At 42.9% G+C, this 14,055-nt stretch overlaps 1 protein-coding gene across 10 annotated transcripts in view; it reads right to left on the bottom strand.

The window, feature by feature from the left end:
• KIF1B (kinesin family member 1B) overlaps nt 1–14,055 on the bottom strand; it is a 139,502-nt gene that overhangs the window by 58,756 nt on the left and 66,691 nt on the right. For all 10 annotated transcript variants that reach the window (XM_032863371.1, XM_032863361.1, XM_032863364.1 and 7 more), the window contains 7 exons: nt 10,721–10,800; nt 9,359–9,434; nt 5,809–5,888; nt 5,200–5,306; nt 4,334–4,417; nt 3,685–3,865; nt 3,481–3,553 (listed from right to left, as the gene is read on the bottom strand). In XM_032863371.1, the coding sequence (XP_032719262.1) occupies nt 3,481–3,553; nt 3,685–3,865; nt 4,334–4,417; nt 5,200–5,306; nt 5,809–5,888; nt 9,359–9,434; nt 10,721–10,800 (681 nt within the window). The remainder of the gene's footprint in view (nt 1–3,480; nt 3,554–3,684; nt 3,866–4,333; nt 4,418–5,199; nt 5,307–5,808; nt 5,889–9,358; nt 9,435–10,720; nt 10,801–14,055) is intronic.

Here is a 14,055-nt window from a genome sequence, read left to right as displayed (position 1 = left end):
CTACATAAATCCAAAAGATCTCAAATTAAATGGCCGTAACTGTCATTCTTTTAACAATACTGTCACATTGGGGGCGACTGGGTGGCTCAGTCAGATAAGCATCCAATCTTGATTTTGGCTCAGGCTGTGATCTCAGGACTGTGAGATCAAGCCCCACATCGGGCTCTGTGCTGGGCGTGGAGCCTGCTTAAGATTGTCTCTCTCGGGGCGCCTGGGTGGCTCAGTGGGTTAAAGCCTCTGCCTTCGGCTCAGGTCATGATCTCAGGGTCCTGGGATCGAGCCCCGCATCAGGCTCTCTGCTCAGCGGGGAGCCTGCTTCCCCCACCCTCTCTCTGCCTGCCTCTCTGCCTACTTGTGATCTCTGTCTGTCAAATAAATAAATAAAATCTTAAAAAAAAAAAAAAAAAAAAAGATTGTCTCTCTCTCCCTCTGTGCCCCCCCAAGCCCCTCCCAATAAATAAAATAAGATAAAATAAAATACTACCATATTGTCTTTGTAGAATATGTTCTCCTTATGGCCCCATATCACACACTGAACATGATACTAAAAATTCTGTATGCAAAGTTTATGTGCCAAGATGTACACTTCTCTCATGTCAAAAAAGATGTAAAGATATTTAGATTCACTTATTACAAGGCTGGAAAAACTACTCAGGTCTGGCCAATTCGTGTCACTAAATGATGCTTCCGTTTTCATGAAATCCCAATGTGAAGGCCTCCTGAAAAGACTCTACAGGAAGCTTGTGCAGAAAGAAGAAAGAAGAGACCTAAAAGATAGGTGAGGCGCCGGGGTGGCTCAGTGGGTTAAAGCCTCTGCCTTCGGCTCAGGTCCTGATCTCAGGGTCCTGGGATCGAGCCCCGCATCGGGCTCTCTGCTCGGCAGGGAGCCTGCTTCCTCCTCTCTCTCTGCCTGCCTCTCTGCCTACTTGTGATTTCTGTCTGTCAAATAAATAAATAAAATCTTAAAAAAAAAAAAAAGATAGGTGAGAAAGCAAGCACAGAGAAGACCAAGTGTGTAACAGAGCAGTAACTAGAAGAGAACGTTCAGCAGTGCGATAATATGACGCATTTGGGGAACTACAATAATAGAAAACTCAAAAAACGAATTCCATTATTTAATGTTGTCATTATGCAAAAATGATTACATATAATATTAAACACATATTTACTGAATGATTATTCTTATATCCTCTCAGTGTTTATCCATAGGGTGCATTCAAAATGTATCTGTTGGTTGACCAATAAAGGGTCATAAAAATATATTTTCCATTCAGTATTGTTACTGCTAGATATTCCTCAGGCTAAGGCATTAGAAATCAATTCCTCTGGAGGACAAGAAATCTGAGTGGAATATAGAGTTGGACTCGGGAGAAAAGCAACCTCCTTGCTTTAAGTAACTGCTCTTGAAATCCTAGCTTGCTTTTAGATACACAGAACAGAGGACAGCCCCAACCTGATCACTTGCAGACTAAATATGTCCCCTGGAAACTAAGTATGTCTTAGAGACATGTATTTTCTCTTTGATGGTCATCATCTTTATCTCGGAGCAAAGAATGATCATCAGTGCTTGCTTATGGAGAGCACCAGCCGTCATCATTCTATCTCACCTGGTGAATTCAAAGGGTGATCTTGGATCAGCAGCATTGGTATCACCTGGGAGCTTGTTAGCAACCAAGACTCTCAGGTCCCACCCCAGACCTACTGAATCAGCATGTGCATTTTACTAGGACTCCTGCTGGTGAAGAAGCACTGCTCTTACTGGACAGAAGGAACATGGAAGCAATTCAGAAGCCCCAAGATTAAGCTTCAGACCCCATGACTTAACAGGTGTTTTAAGAGTGAGCAAGACGGCATGTTTTTTCCTTGGTTTCCTCAACTATAAATTGGAGGTAAAATTACTCATTTTATTTATACACACACCTATCAAGGAAGGCTATTTTGGGAACCGCCCCCAAAATGCTGGATATTAAAGCTTCCTGTAAATTATAAAGCACTATACAAATACAAGGCACTACTGTTAATGATACATACAGCTCAATGATACCTGTCCTCATGTAATCTCTCACAGACCATCAGAGGCATGTTATTAGATTATACATTATTAAGATAAAAGGCTCCTCATGTGTCACAAACCTTTCAAGTTCCTATCACACTGTAGTCAAATCCTTCTGTTTTCATTAAAAACTGAATGTCAACTAGGCCTCATAAAGGGATCTGAACACTGCTACTATCTTGCCCCCCAGACCTGATTTATTCTTTCCTGGACTTCACTATAGTTTCCAAGATAACAAACTACCTTTAACACACTGCCAGGCCTAAGAAATGACTAGCCTTGGAAAAAGCCTGCTTTTTGCTCGAGCCCTTGGTATTTCTGGCCTATTTAGCACCAGCCTCTCTTCCCCAAAGCAGAGCATGACCAGAAGGCTGCGGTTTACACACAGTATTTTAGATGCTATGTTTTATGTTAAGGGAAGAAACCAGTATCCCAGCTTTCTCTTCATCTTAGAAGAAGTCTGTGAATCTTAAAAAAACACTAAATTGTATCCACAGTACCCAAAGGTTTATCATATCTTTCTCTTACCTATCAAATGAATGCCAAGAAGAAGCTTTTTATGACCAGGGCTTTGTTAACCAAAGCTGGATAGCTTTAAAAATGATAATCTAACTAGTGGGTCAACTTATTTATTCATGAGATTCAGTTTCTATCAAACTTGGAGAAGCAATGCAGATCATAAAATGCTAAATAAACCCATTAGCATTATAAGCTGCAACCTTCAACAACTTTTCAGCTGCTCACCCAAATCTCTCCCAGCCTGGAGAAACCAGGCTTCCTTCTCCTGACTGAGCTGACTGTGTAGTCCCTGTTTCCCCTGTCATCCCACATGCCACGGAGACCCTTATTGAGAATTCAGACTCCATGCAGGGGAACAGAAAAGGATTAACACATGCAACTGTGCAGCAACACTTTTAGACACAGTTTAACTAAAAAAAGAAAAAGAAAAAAAAAAAAAAAAAAAAAAAGTCTGCCCAGCACAAGAACAATCCCCAAGTCAGCCCAAGAGCAGAGAATTAGTACTATCAGGTGATCAGAAACAAAACCAAGGCAAACACCCGCCAAATTCAATATTCAATATAACCATCATTAAAAGAATCGCCACTGACGCATACTCGGAAACCACGATCAAGAGGCAGAGCCTACCAGAGAAGCTCCCACTAGTTCCGCAGAAAGCACTTGGTTTTGCTAGAACTAAAGATTTAACTTGAAGACATAAAAGGCACAAAACTGTACCTCTATGGACACTTCTTCAGACTAAGGCTACCAGGAGATGAAAGTTCATTCTCCATTAAGGAAATGAGAGAACAGCATATGGCATCAGTGAGAGCTGGACAAGCAGCTGGGCAGGTGCTCATCTGTGGAACAGGTAAGGGATGACAGCAAGCTGCCCTTTTCCTAACAGAGGATTCGGGATGGATTCCTACCAGTCTCTGCTGCTCCAAGAGAAGATCTGCTTCTTCTTTCTCCTTTTTGTATAGGATCTCCATCTCCTGTAGTCTAGAAGGAAAAAAAAAAAAAACAAGAGAGGAAGGAATAAATTGTGAAATCACTGGCCTGTTCGATGAGGGCTATACACTGTACGTTCTAAAGAGGTGACAGTCATGGGGCCACATCATATTTTGCATTACCTTTTCTCCATCTCCTGCTTCATATCAATCCCTTGTTTTTCCAGAAGTTCTCTCTGGGCAAACGTCCAGTCCACAGGCTCAGAGGGGGTCTCAGCAGAAGGAGTCTTCTCCCGCTCTGCCCGTGCTTGCTCCGGGTGGTTGAAACGAAACACATGGTTTTTACCCATGATGATACGGTTTCCTACCACAGAACAGAAACAGAGTTAAGAAGCCATTTTTTTAAATGTATACCCATCTAGGTTAATAACCTCACTCTCCCTCCCTTTCCCTAAGGCAATAAGACAGCCTTTGGAGTTTTATAAGAACAGAAATCCTAATGCTATTATACTTGAGTCTTTAAACAAAGGGTCAAAAATTCAAGAGTTGCTCACACAGACTTCAAATGTTTCCCGGTCTCAGGGGCGCCTGGGTGGCTCAGTTGGTCAAAGTGTCCAACTCTTCATTTCAGCTCAGGTCATGATCTCAGGGTCCAAAGATGGAGCCCCATGTGGGGGCTCCCTGCTTAGCAGGGAGTCCACATTCTCCCTCCCCCTCTGCCCCTCCCCACACTTGTGTGCACTCTCTCTCAAACAAATGAATAAAATCTTTAAAAAAAGAAGAGGAGAAAGCAAAGCACTTAAAAAAAACAAAACAACTTTCCCAGGCTCACCTGAGCGTAGCTGAACAGGCTGGGCCACCCTCTTGCCATTGACATAGGTTTCTGAGCGTTCACAGGGCTCAAGGGTCACAATAACTAAAAAGAGCAAACCAGTATTAGCACCACAAGACGGTGGAATAAAGCAGTGGAAAGAAGATGACTATGAAGATTCGGGGTCCAGGGAATACATTCGTGCAACCAACCAAGTGGCAGAGCATCTACACAGTAGTTCATTTTAGGATATCAAAACCAGGGGCGTGGCTAAGAGAAACATTTAAATGAATTTGACAAACCTCAGAAGAAGATGGGAAATGCTAGTTTTGGTGATATCTAACAGTTCAGTCCATAAAACTGAAAACCATCAGAAATCTTAAGTCTAAGATATAGGTACTAACCAGAAATGTAAAATCAAAAGCAGCTAACATTCTGATTAAAGGAATGAGTCCTATAGTATAAAAATACTATTAGATTATTATTTTGTTAGTAACCCAGACAAAAATCAAGATTGACTTTTTCTTCCCTTTTAGATAAAAATAAGTTCTGGGTTAAGATCAGAGGTCCTTCAAATCTCCTACTACGCAGGATATTTGTTCCTTTCTTACTTTTCTATTAAATAATTAACATTCAAGACCAAGCCTAATTGCCTATGTCCCCCTCAGTTCTTGGCAGTTACAAAAGGGCTCCTTTAGTCCAGGCTATTTTCATGTAAAATAGCTACGTCCCTCCCTGAATCTGTAAGCAGGCCAGGTTTCTCCATTTTCAAATATTAGATTGTACAAGAAAGTATCACTGAGAGAGACAGGGAATAGCAAGCCCTGGGGATTTCTAGTAACATAGAATGAAAAGGTTGTTGGAAAAGCTACGCCAGGAACTCTCACCATCTCCACTGTTGTTTCTCTCGCTCCGGAAGATACAATGCTCTTCCTGAATGTGAGCCCCACTCAGCACGATGTCCTGGCGCCGCTCAGCATCTGCTTGGCCAACCCTGAACACAAGGGAAAGTGTTTCCCAGGGAAATTCAGACACAAAAAGCACTGAAAACAATGAACCCCTTTCTCCCAAAGAATATTCTTTGGTATGTACAAAAAAGGTATCGCTTCTTTTTATCAGAGGCTTTCAACTGCAAATTTTATTTTCACATATGATCAACCTCCCTACATTAGAATAAGAAACCAAGAGCAAGGATACATCAATGTAACTCACTCAGCTTTATAAAAAGACAAGAGTGAACTAATCTCCCTAATGAATTCATATAAGAAGTTACGGGAAAAAATTTTTACTTAGGGTTTTTAGGGAAAACTACATGTTAACTGGTTCAGATGGCTAAAGCACTTACATCATTTGGGAAGCCAAGAGAGTTTGTAACTATTTCAGACACAAAAGACAGCAAATCATTACAACAAATTTTTCAACAAATAACTTCCCTGTAGTTATTCCATCAATTAAGAGAAAAGAAAATAGTAAGTGACCAAAAGAAACAAATATACCTTGTAATTCCATCTTTGATGTAATAAAGCAGGCATTCGGACATTAGTGGGTCCTCATTGAGGTTAACAAGATGTGGGGTCTGAAAAAAGGTACAGATGATCAATTTGGAGCAAGTACCACTGGGCAGGCGGTGATAGTTAACAGTGACCTAGGAGGGCAATGGTTTCCCAGATTATCCACAGTCCCTAGAAGAGGGATGTCTTTTATTCCTAGTTCCTAGCTGCAATTCCACTACAAAGAGAAAACACTTCTCTTCAGGCCTTCTCAAACTGCACTAATACATTCTATGTAAAACATGAGTTCAGGGATAAAGCACAAGAGCCGATTCTGAATAAGGTCGAAGCATGAAGATTACAAAAGAAAAATAAGGACAGGACAATTCTCTGGATGGGTTAATCATAATTTTTAACTATCTGGACAAAAATCTAGAAGGGTAACAAAATATGCCATTTTGACATATTATTTTGAGCTGAAGTCCCCTGAAAAACAGCAAACGCAGGGAGAAGCTTTCTTTGAGAACCCCCTCTCTCATCTCAAGACAGGTCCTCCTGAATGCCCTCAGCTGTCATGTCCCCTTGGGAGTCCATCAACCAGGGAGGAGGGACTTGTATCCCAGGAAAGGAGACCAGAGGTTGACACTGCACTCAGACTTTGTCACAAAGGATCACACCACCCATCTATTCTCCCAAGAGCCCCTTCATCTTTCCTGAAAATCATTTATTCCCTCCTGAGACGCCAAATCCCCACTCCCCTTACCCTACTAGGGCAGCATTTAAGTCTGAATTCTAAGCCATCGTGGGGAGTCACTCACTTTCTCTTGGGTAGCTCCCACACATACATGAGGCAAACACGCTAATAAGCTTATTTTTGTTTTTCTTTTATTAACCTTTTATGACAGGGCTCTCAGCCAAGAACTCAAAAGGGTAGAGGGAAAATTATTTTCCCTTCCTACAACCTCCAAAAATAGTTTTTCATTTACTTTATAAAAATGCTTTAATTTTTATTCAAGACTTTATTTGTTCATGAGCGAGAGAGCAACGTGCACAAGAGAGAGCGACAGAAAGAGAGCACAAGCAGGGGGAGAGGCGCGGAGGGAGAGGGAGAAGCATACTCCTTGGGAAGCAGGGAGTCCAATGCGGGGCTCCATCCCAGGATCCTGAGATCATGACCTGAGCCAAAGCAGACGCTTAACCCACTGAACCACCCAGGAGCCCTTATAAAAGTGCTTTAAAAAAAGGGGTGACTGGGTGGCACAGTCAGTTGAGCAACTGACTCTTGGTTTTGGCTCAGGTCATGATTTCAGGGTTGTGGGATCAAGCCCCGCATCAGGCTGTGCGCTCAGGATGGAGTCTGCTTGAGATTCTCAGTTTCTCTCTCTGCCCCTCCTCCCCCTAAAAATAAGTAAATCTTTAAAAAAAAAAAAAAAAAGTGTTCCCACATCTCCTGGCATTTCCCTCTATAATTTTCATCACTTCTTCCATGGTCCCAGTTACTGTCTTTAGTTTACTAGTCTTTACCTTAAAGAAGAAATTAAAATTACTGACATTCAACAATACACACATCTTGTAAAAATCCTCTTCATCTAATATTTCTAAAATTTTTGAAAAACCAACCTTCTTTGGTGAAAATACCCCACTGGAATCCAAAAATAAGTCACATGGTCTTGGGGTCAAAATCTACTCAAGACAGTGCCAGCAAATGTGGAAAAATGAAAGAAGAATCAGATGAGAGGGTTAAGAACAGAGAATGAGAAAAATGATTAAACAGAAATTAGGAAAAGCTCTACATCATCAACTGCTTCTGTAGTTTAAGACCTCTGCTGGTTTGAGAAAGTCAAGGCCCTGTGGACAGTGTTCTTTAAAGCCCATCAGGGCACTGGCCTCAGAAAAAGGGAATCCTGCAAACAGGTTTTGCTTCCCCTTGCCTTTAAAGTTTCCCCCCTGACCCAGTTTTATGGAGGTATGACTGACAAATAAAAATTGTATACATTTAGGTTGTACAACATGATTTTTTTTAAGGTGTCGAACGTGTCAATTTACTATACATACACATCATGCAATGATTACCACAATCAAGTTAACACATTAGAAACAGGTTCTAAAACTGAATTTAGATGTAGCCAGAGGTGTATTCCTTCCTTTCCTGAGGAAGTCTAGAAAGTTAAAATAAGATGCATAAAATTAAAGCAAGAAAAACTTTGGAAACAGAGATCTCAGTGTGGAATTCCATGCTGTTTATGTCACAACACTTAAATTATTTATGACTTGTGTTAAATGCCATAGTTTTACAAGTTGTTACAAAAACTTTCTATATAGTTCTTTAACTCTCAAAGATGTAAGATCTCTTTAGTAATCACAAGGCACAACAAACCTGATCAAACCTCTAACTGCTAAAACCTCTACAATCCTAAGAATGGTATCTCAATAAATAATGTATTACTGAAGGAAACACTATTAAACTTAAAATCACAAACCGTTGGCAGTACAGACACACAAATTACCGTTACTATTATTCCAGTTTCAAAATATGTACCGAAAATGTCTTTAAAACACTCTTATATCTGTTGAAAATAAGCAATGGAATTCCTTAAAAAAGTTATGTGACCTTGACAGAAAAACCAAACCTAAAGAATCCTAGCAAAACCCAGGAATATTTCCTATCACATAAAAACAAAAATGGAAACACCCCTGCTCATTCAATGCCAAGCTAGAGAGATCATCCTCAGACCCCACAGGACATGTGTAAGTCCCTGATAGCCAAGCTGGGGTCATATGAAATGAGGAACCATTTTTTACTGGCATGAATATATATGCTTTGTAAATCAATAGAAATAATAATTTGATAATAGCTTTCCAATATCTACAAATAACTAGGAAGCAACTCAGTAAAACAAAATGAAACAAAAACAACCCCCCCCCAAAAAAACAAAACCGACTTTACTATTCTAATTAGCTACTACCTAACAAGTAGGTATCTACTACCTAACAACTAAGATTACATAAGTGGAAGGGTAACTACTGGAGTCATTTTTTTAAACAAAAGCTAAGAAAGGAGCAGAGGCGGCTGGAAGGGTGAGGACAGGAATTGCTTTACTCAGTAGAATGGTCGTCTGCAACACAACTACAGAAACAAACTTGTGTGGTATTTTTCTACACAAACCTGAAGAGCTGAAATTGCTTCCAAAGAGTTATAAATCAGGGCTGCTGGCATCTGTGGGAAAATTTACATAGAAAGAGTAGCCAAACTGAAGCCAGGTATGCTAGGTGAGAGGCTGGGAATTTAAGAGAAAGCAACAATGCAGACGAGTGAACATACTGAATCATGGCCAAAAGTTAGATTTACTGCCTTGGGTTTTATTTTGTAAACAGCAAACATGATAGGCATTTGAGAAACAGGCTGCCCCTGTACTGTAGTAAGAAATCAGAAATTAAGCCAAATCTCAAGATAAAATGAAGGGAGGAGGGGCCAGCCCCAAAAGACCAGAAGTGCCTCAGTGACCAAGACAAATAGGAAAGGCTTCTGCTGGGTTGAGTTTCACAAGTTTCCTACCTTCTTAGGTGAAAAAACTCCCAGTGTTCCTCCATCTTCCCGAATGGCCACTCCCATCTCAGCCAACAAGGCCTCCCTAGAAAAACAACAAGCACATCAGAATCCCAATACCAAAATGTCAATTAAATAAACCTTATGAACTGGCAAGTAAAGCATGCAGAGCAAACACTACTGTCTGTGTTACTAATTCAAATGTGAAATATCTGTCTATCCCATCATTCATGAGAATTGAAGGGAAACAGCACATTCAAAATAAGTTCTGTTCCCATGTCAGGTAAAGTTGTATTTGCTCAAGTAAGAACTTTGTCTCATCTGACTTTGGAGGCAGACAGACATTCATAAATAATATGTCCATTAATATACAAGAAGGAAGACAGGGATATTCCTTAAGGCCAGACATCTAACTCAAAGTATCCTTTCTTCAAAATCTAAGAAAGCAATCAGAAGGTAGCTTGGATATGTGAAGGTTGTCTATAAATGTGTTTTTTTCAAATGGGATGCTCCCCAGCCCAACATCACATTGATTCTAGAATATTCTAGCTTAAGATCCCTATAGTAAGAATATTCTAACCGTTTGATGCATCCAGTGCATCAATACATGCACTCACTTCTACCTCATCTTCCATGAAGGGGGAAGACAGGTCTGACCTTTTTTTAATGTATATTCATCGCAATAAGAGAAGTATTATTTCAGGATACAGTCACCTTCAGGGTAGAGAACTGAGAGGTTAAAAGTAGAAAAGGGATTTTAAAAGTCTGCAACTCAAACTATTTCACCTCTTACCGAAGAGGTTCTATAAAACACAACTCACAAACAATCATCAGAGAGCTTCATTATTCGGGCCTTTGTCCAAGGCAGTTGTTTTACAAAGTGAAAACTCTATCCCAGGGTACCTGGGTGGCTCAGTTGGTTCAGTGTCCAACTCTTGACTCTCAATTTCAACTCAGGTCATATCTTAGGGTTATGGGATCGAGCCCCACATGGGCACGATGCTGGGTGTGGAGCCTGCTTGGGTTTCTCTCTCCCTCTGCCCCTCCCGCACTCTAAAATAATAAAATATTTACCCCCCTCCCAAAAAAAAACCAGAAAAGAAAAACAAAAAACCCCTCTATCCCTGGATATCTTCCATTTTACATGGACCCTGGACACCATGCAGTATGGTAATGATCACAGGACTCTCTAGAGAATGTCTGACTATGTAAGCTCTGAGGGGGACGGCCCCGAGCAGACTGAGTTCTGTTCTCTTCTGCCGTTGGCAAAGGGGCCTTTCATCTTTACTTCCAGCTCAACTTCTCCATCTATAAAAGGAATTCCAGTTCCCCTGAAAATGTGCAGATACCCCGAGAGCTTAACTTGCTGACCTCTCCATTCTGATGGCTTCTGTTTTACGCAGTTTCTCTTCCCAGGTCTCATTCAGCTCAGCAATGATCTTCTCCGATTCCTAAGACAAAGCTCACAGTTAATGCGGAGAAAAGCCTTATGATATAACACGCTATGTCTAGGATGGACAGCAAGAGGCACACAATGCCCTTTGTGGGTAGGAGGCAGAGTCTAATACAGATTTTTTTTCCCTTTCTTAATATTATGTTCAATAAAATTCATGGAGACTAGGTCTAACATTCAATCAGCCCTAGATACATAAATTCTCCTAAGTCCTAACAAAAATACCTAGGAATGAGAGAGAGAGAGAGAGAGAGAGAGTGTGTGTGTGTAGAAAGAGGAGTAACAATAACATCCCCAAATGCAAGACACTATTTCTGACAGCCACTCCTACAATAGAATAAAGCCACCAAAGACATTTACTGCTTTCGTTTCACTGTAATTTCCCCAGAGCACTGATGGGGCTGATAACCCGCTCCTCTGAAATGGGGCTTCTTGGCATACTGACGATTTTAGGCTGAAGTAAACTGAGCGATGGCATCTGCAGGAGGGCTCGGAACCTCTCAAGCACGAGAGGAGCCTCCCTGCGCCTGGAGGAGGGGTCACCCTCATCTCCGAAGACGAGGAGCACTCAGAGCCTCTGAACGAACAGGCCCTGATGCGACCCCCAAGGTCCCTCATAGCTTCCCAAGACTCTTCCCTCTTTATCAAACCTAGCAAAAAAATGTTCAGGTTTAATACTTCTTTGGGTCCTTATTTCCTTATGAAGGCTCCTGAGTCCTATAAAACTTCTTTTAAATAAATTCGTGTGCTTTTCTTTCATTAATCTGTCCTTTGTTTGTAGAGACCCCAGCCAAAAACGTGAAGGGTGAATGAGTATTTTCGTTCCCCTACAACACAATGCCCTTCTGAACACATCCCAATACCTGATACAGAAAGGGTTAGTATTAATCTCAGCTGAAGGGACGCAGCCACTGAAGTGCCAGTTTCCTGGTCTCCTGCTGAGTCTTTATGAATACCAGAAATACAAGATCTAAAACGTGTTTCCTGTTCTCAAGAAATTTACTGTATACGAGGGAGAGAGAAGTAACTGGCAACTCATGTGCTACATTATATACCAAACCCTGTTTCGGGCGGCTAGGGATGTGGCAGGGAACAAAATCCCTGATTTCATGAAACTTACATTCTAGTAAAGAGACTGAAATTTTAATCAATCATTCAAATATATAGTACATCAGATCGTGGCAAGTGCCTTGGCGAAAAAGCAAGAAAGGGAAAGGGGTAAATGAGGGAACAGTTTGGAACGGGGTTTTCAGAACAGGGCTCGCTGATAAGTCTCTGTGTGAGCAGAGACCACGAGCAGGAGCCGCCACACGCACACGTGAGGGAAGGGGTGAGAAACGCCGGGCGTTTTCCAGGATCCACAGCGTGGCCAGAGCAGCGGGCTTGCAGACTGTGAACGGGTAGGGGAGGAGAAACAACAGGTGCCACATGCTAGAACGGAGGTGTTCACAGGTCGCTGGAGAATGGGTGAGCTCAGACTGATGAATAAAGGACAAGTAGGAATCAACTTGGTGAAAAATGGAGGGAGGAGGACGCCCTGAAAAGGGGCTGAGCACATGCAAAAAGCAGAAGGAAAACTAGTCATGGAGACAAAATTAGAAAGTCAAATGTGACGCCCAGGAGCACGACAGTGAGGAGACGACAGCTCTGATGACGGCGGCGCTAGTGATTCAGGATGAAAACCCTGCACGGCTCACAAAACAGCTCACTGATTCGTTTAACAGGCTGTTGTGAGAAGCCTCTGGGATCTGAAAACATAATTATCTACACAGAAAGAAACAGTGAGCATGTGACACAACCAATCCGACGGCTCTCCGGAAGGAAGCGCAGGAGCATGTGAGAGAGCCGCGAGTGAGAGCTCCAGGCGGCAGCTGCAAAGGCAAAGGAGTACAGGAGTCGGGAGAAGCAGGAGCGCGTCCTGATGGCGGCGAAGCACGACGAGCCAAGCAGGGCAGAGAGCAAAACTGACGACCGGGCCAGAAGCGGGAGAAACAGCACAGGCATCAGTGCGTGCCACAGAAAGGGGCCATCGATAAGCTACTCATTCAGAAACGGGTCAGTGACAAAGAGGGAGATGCCAGAACAAGTCTGCGGGAGGGTGGGGAGGGGAGGACAAGCCAAAACCACAACTGACCATCACGGACCCTCCAAACACCCACAGAGGCTGAAAGACTGAAACGGCTACCTGAACGCTCTGTCCAGCGGCCCCCAAGAGGACAGATCTGGCACGCAGTGCACGCACCGCTCCGAGCTGACAAAGGAAGCAACGGGCCAGACTACAGGGCCAGCGACCAAACCCACCCGCGCAGCTTCAGCAAGGAGGGAGACGGCGGGGAAAGCAAGCGTGCCGAGAACGAAGCGGGCAGTCAGCGCTACGAGTTATCCAAACAGCTCGCACGGAGCGGCACTAAATGCTTCCGCACAGGACCGGGAGGGCAAACCCGAGGCGAGCTGGCACGTGAGAGTAGGGCCGGGTAGAAACCTTTACAATCTCGAAATGGTAACTTCGAAAAGAAAGGACTAGGACAACAAGCCGCCCAAACAGAGCACCCAGACTAGTGCTTACCACACAGAGGGTGGCCCACAAGCCACGGGTGCTAGTGACGGAGGATACACTGACCCACGAGAAACTGTTTTCTCCTGGTTGGTTATTTTCGGGAGAAGATCATGTCTGTACGAGATTCATCTGGCTGTATGAAAGCTATTCTGTTTTGGGGCAACCGTAAACTCACCCCAGGTCGCAAAATCCCTGTCTAGGGATCCCGTTTCCACTGTGCTGCCGATCGTGAGGCGAACGCTCTAGTTCTACTTGCCACCTGGACGGTGGGTCAGGGCATAATCTCTTTGTAAAAAAGAGATTTGGGGCGCCTGGGTGGCTCAGTGGGTCAAGCTCTGCCTTCGGCTTGGGTCACGATCTCAGGATCCTGGGATCGAGCCCCGCATCGGGCTCTCTGCTCAGCAGGGAGGCTGCTTCCCCTTCTCTCTCTGCCTGCCTCTCTGCCTACTTGTGATCTCTGTCTGTCAAATAAATAAATAAAATCTTAAAAAAAAGAGAGATTTAATGAGTTAGCTGAATATGGTACTACTTTTATTTTTCACTACAGCTTCACGTTGCAATTTTTATGTTGTCTAAAAAGCTATTTTTTAGGGGCACTGGGTGGCTCAGTCAGTTAAGCCTCTACTCAGCTCAGGTCATGATCTCCGGGTCCTGGGATTGAGCTGGCATCAGGAATCCCTGCTCACTGGAGAGTCT

This window comes from Lontra canadensis, unplaced genomic scaffold (assembly GCF_010015895.1).
Source record: "Lontra canadensis isolate GAN:19392208 unplaced genomic scaffold, GSC_riverotter_1.0 scaffold25, whole genome shotgun sequence".
Taxonomy (NCBI): domain Eukaryota; kingdom Metazoa; phylum Chordata; class Mammalia; order Carnivora; family Mustelidae; genus Lontra; species Lontra canadensis.
The sequence above is the reverse complement of the archived record's forward strand: the minus strand, read 5'-3'. Positions and strand labels throughout refer to the sequence as shown.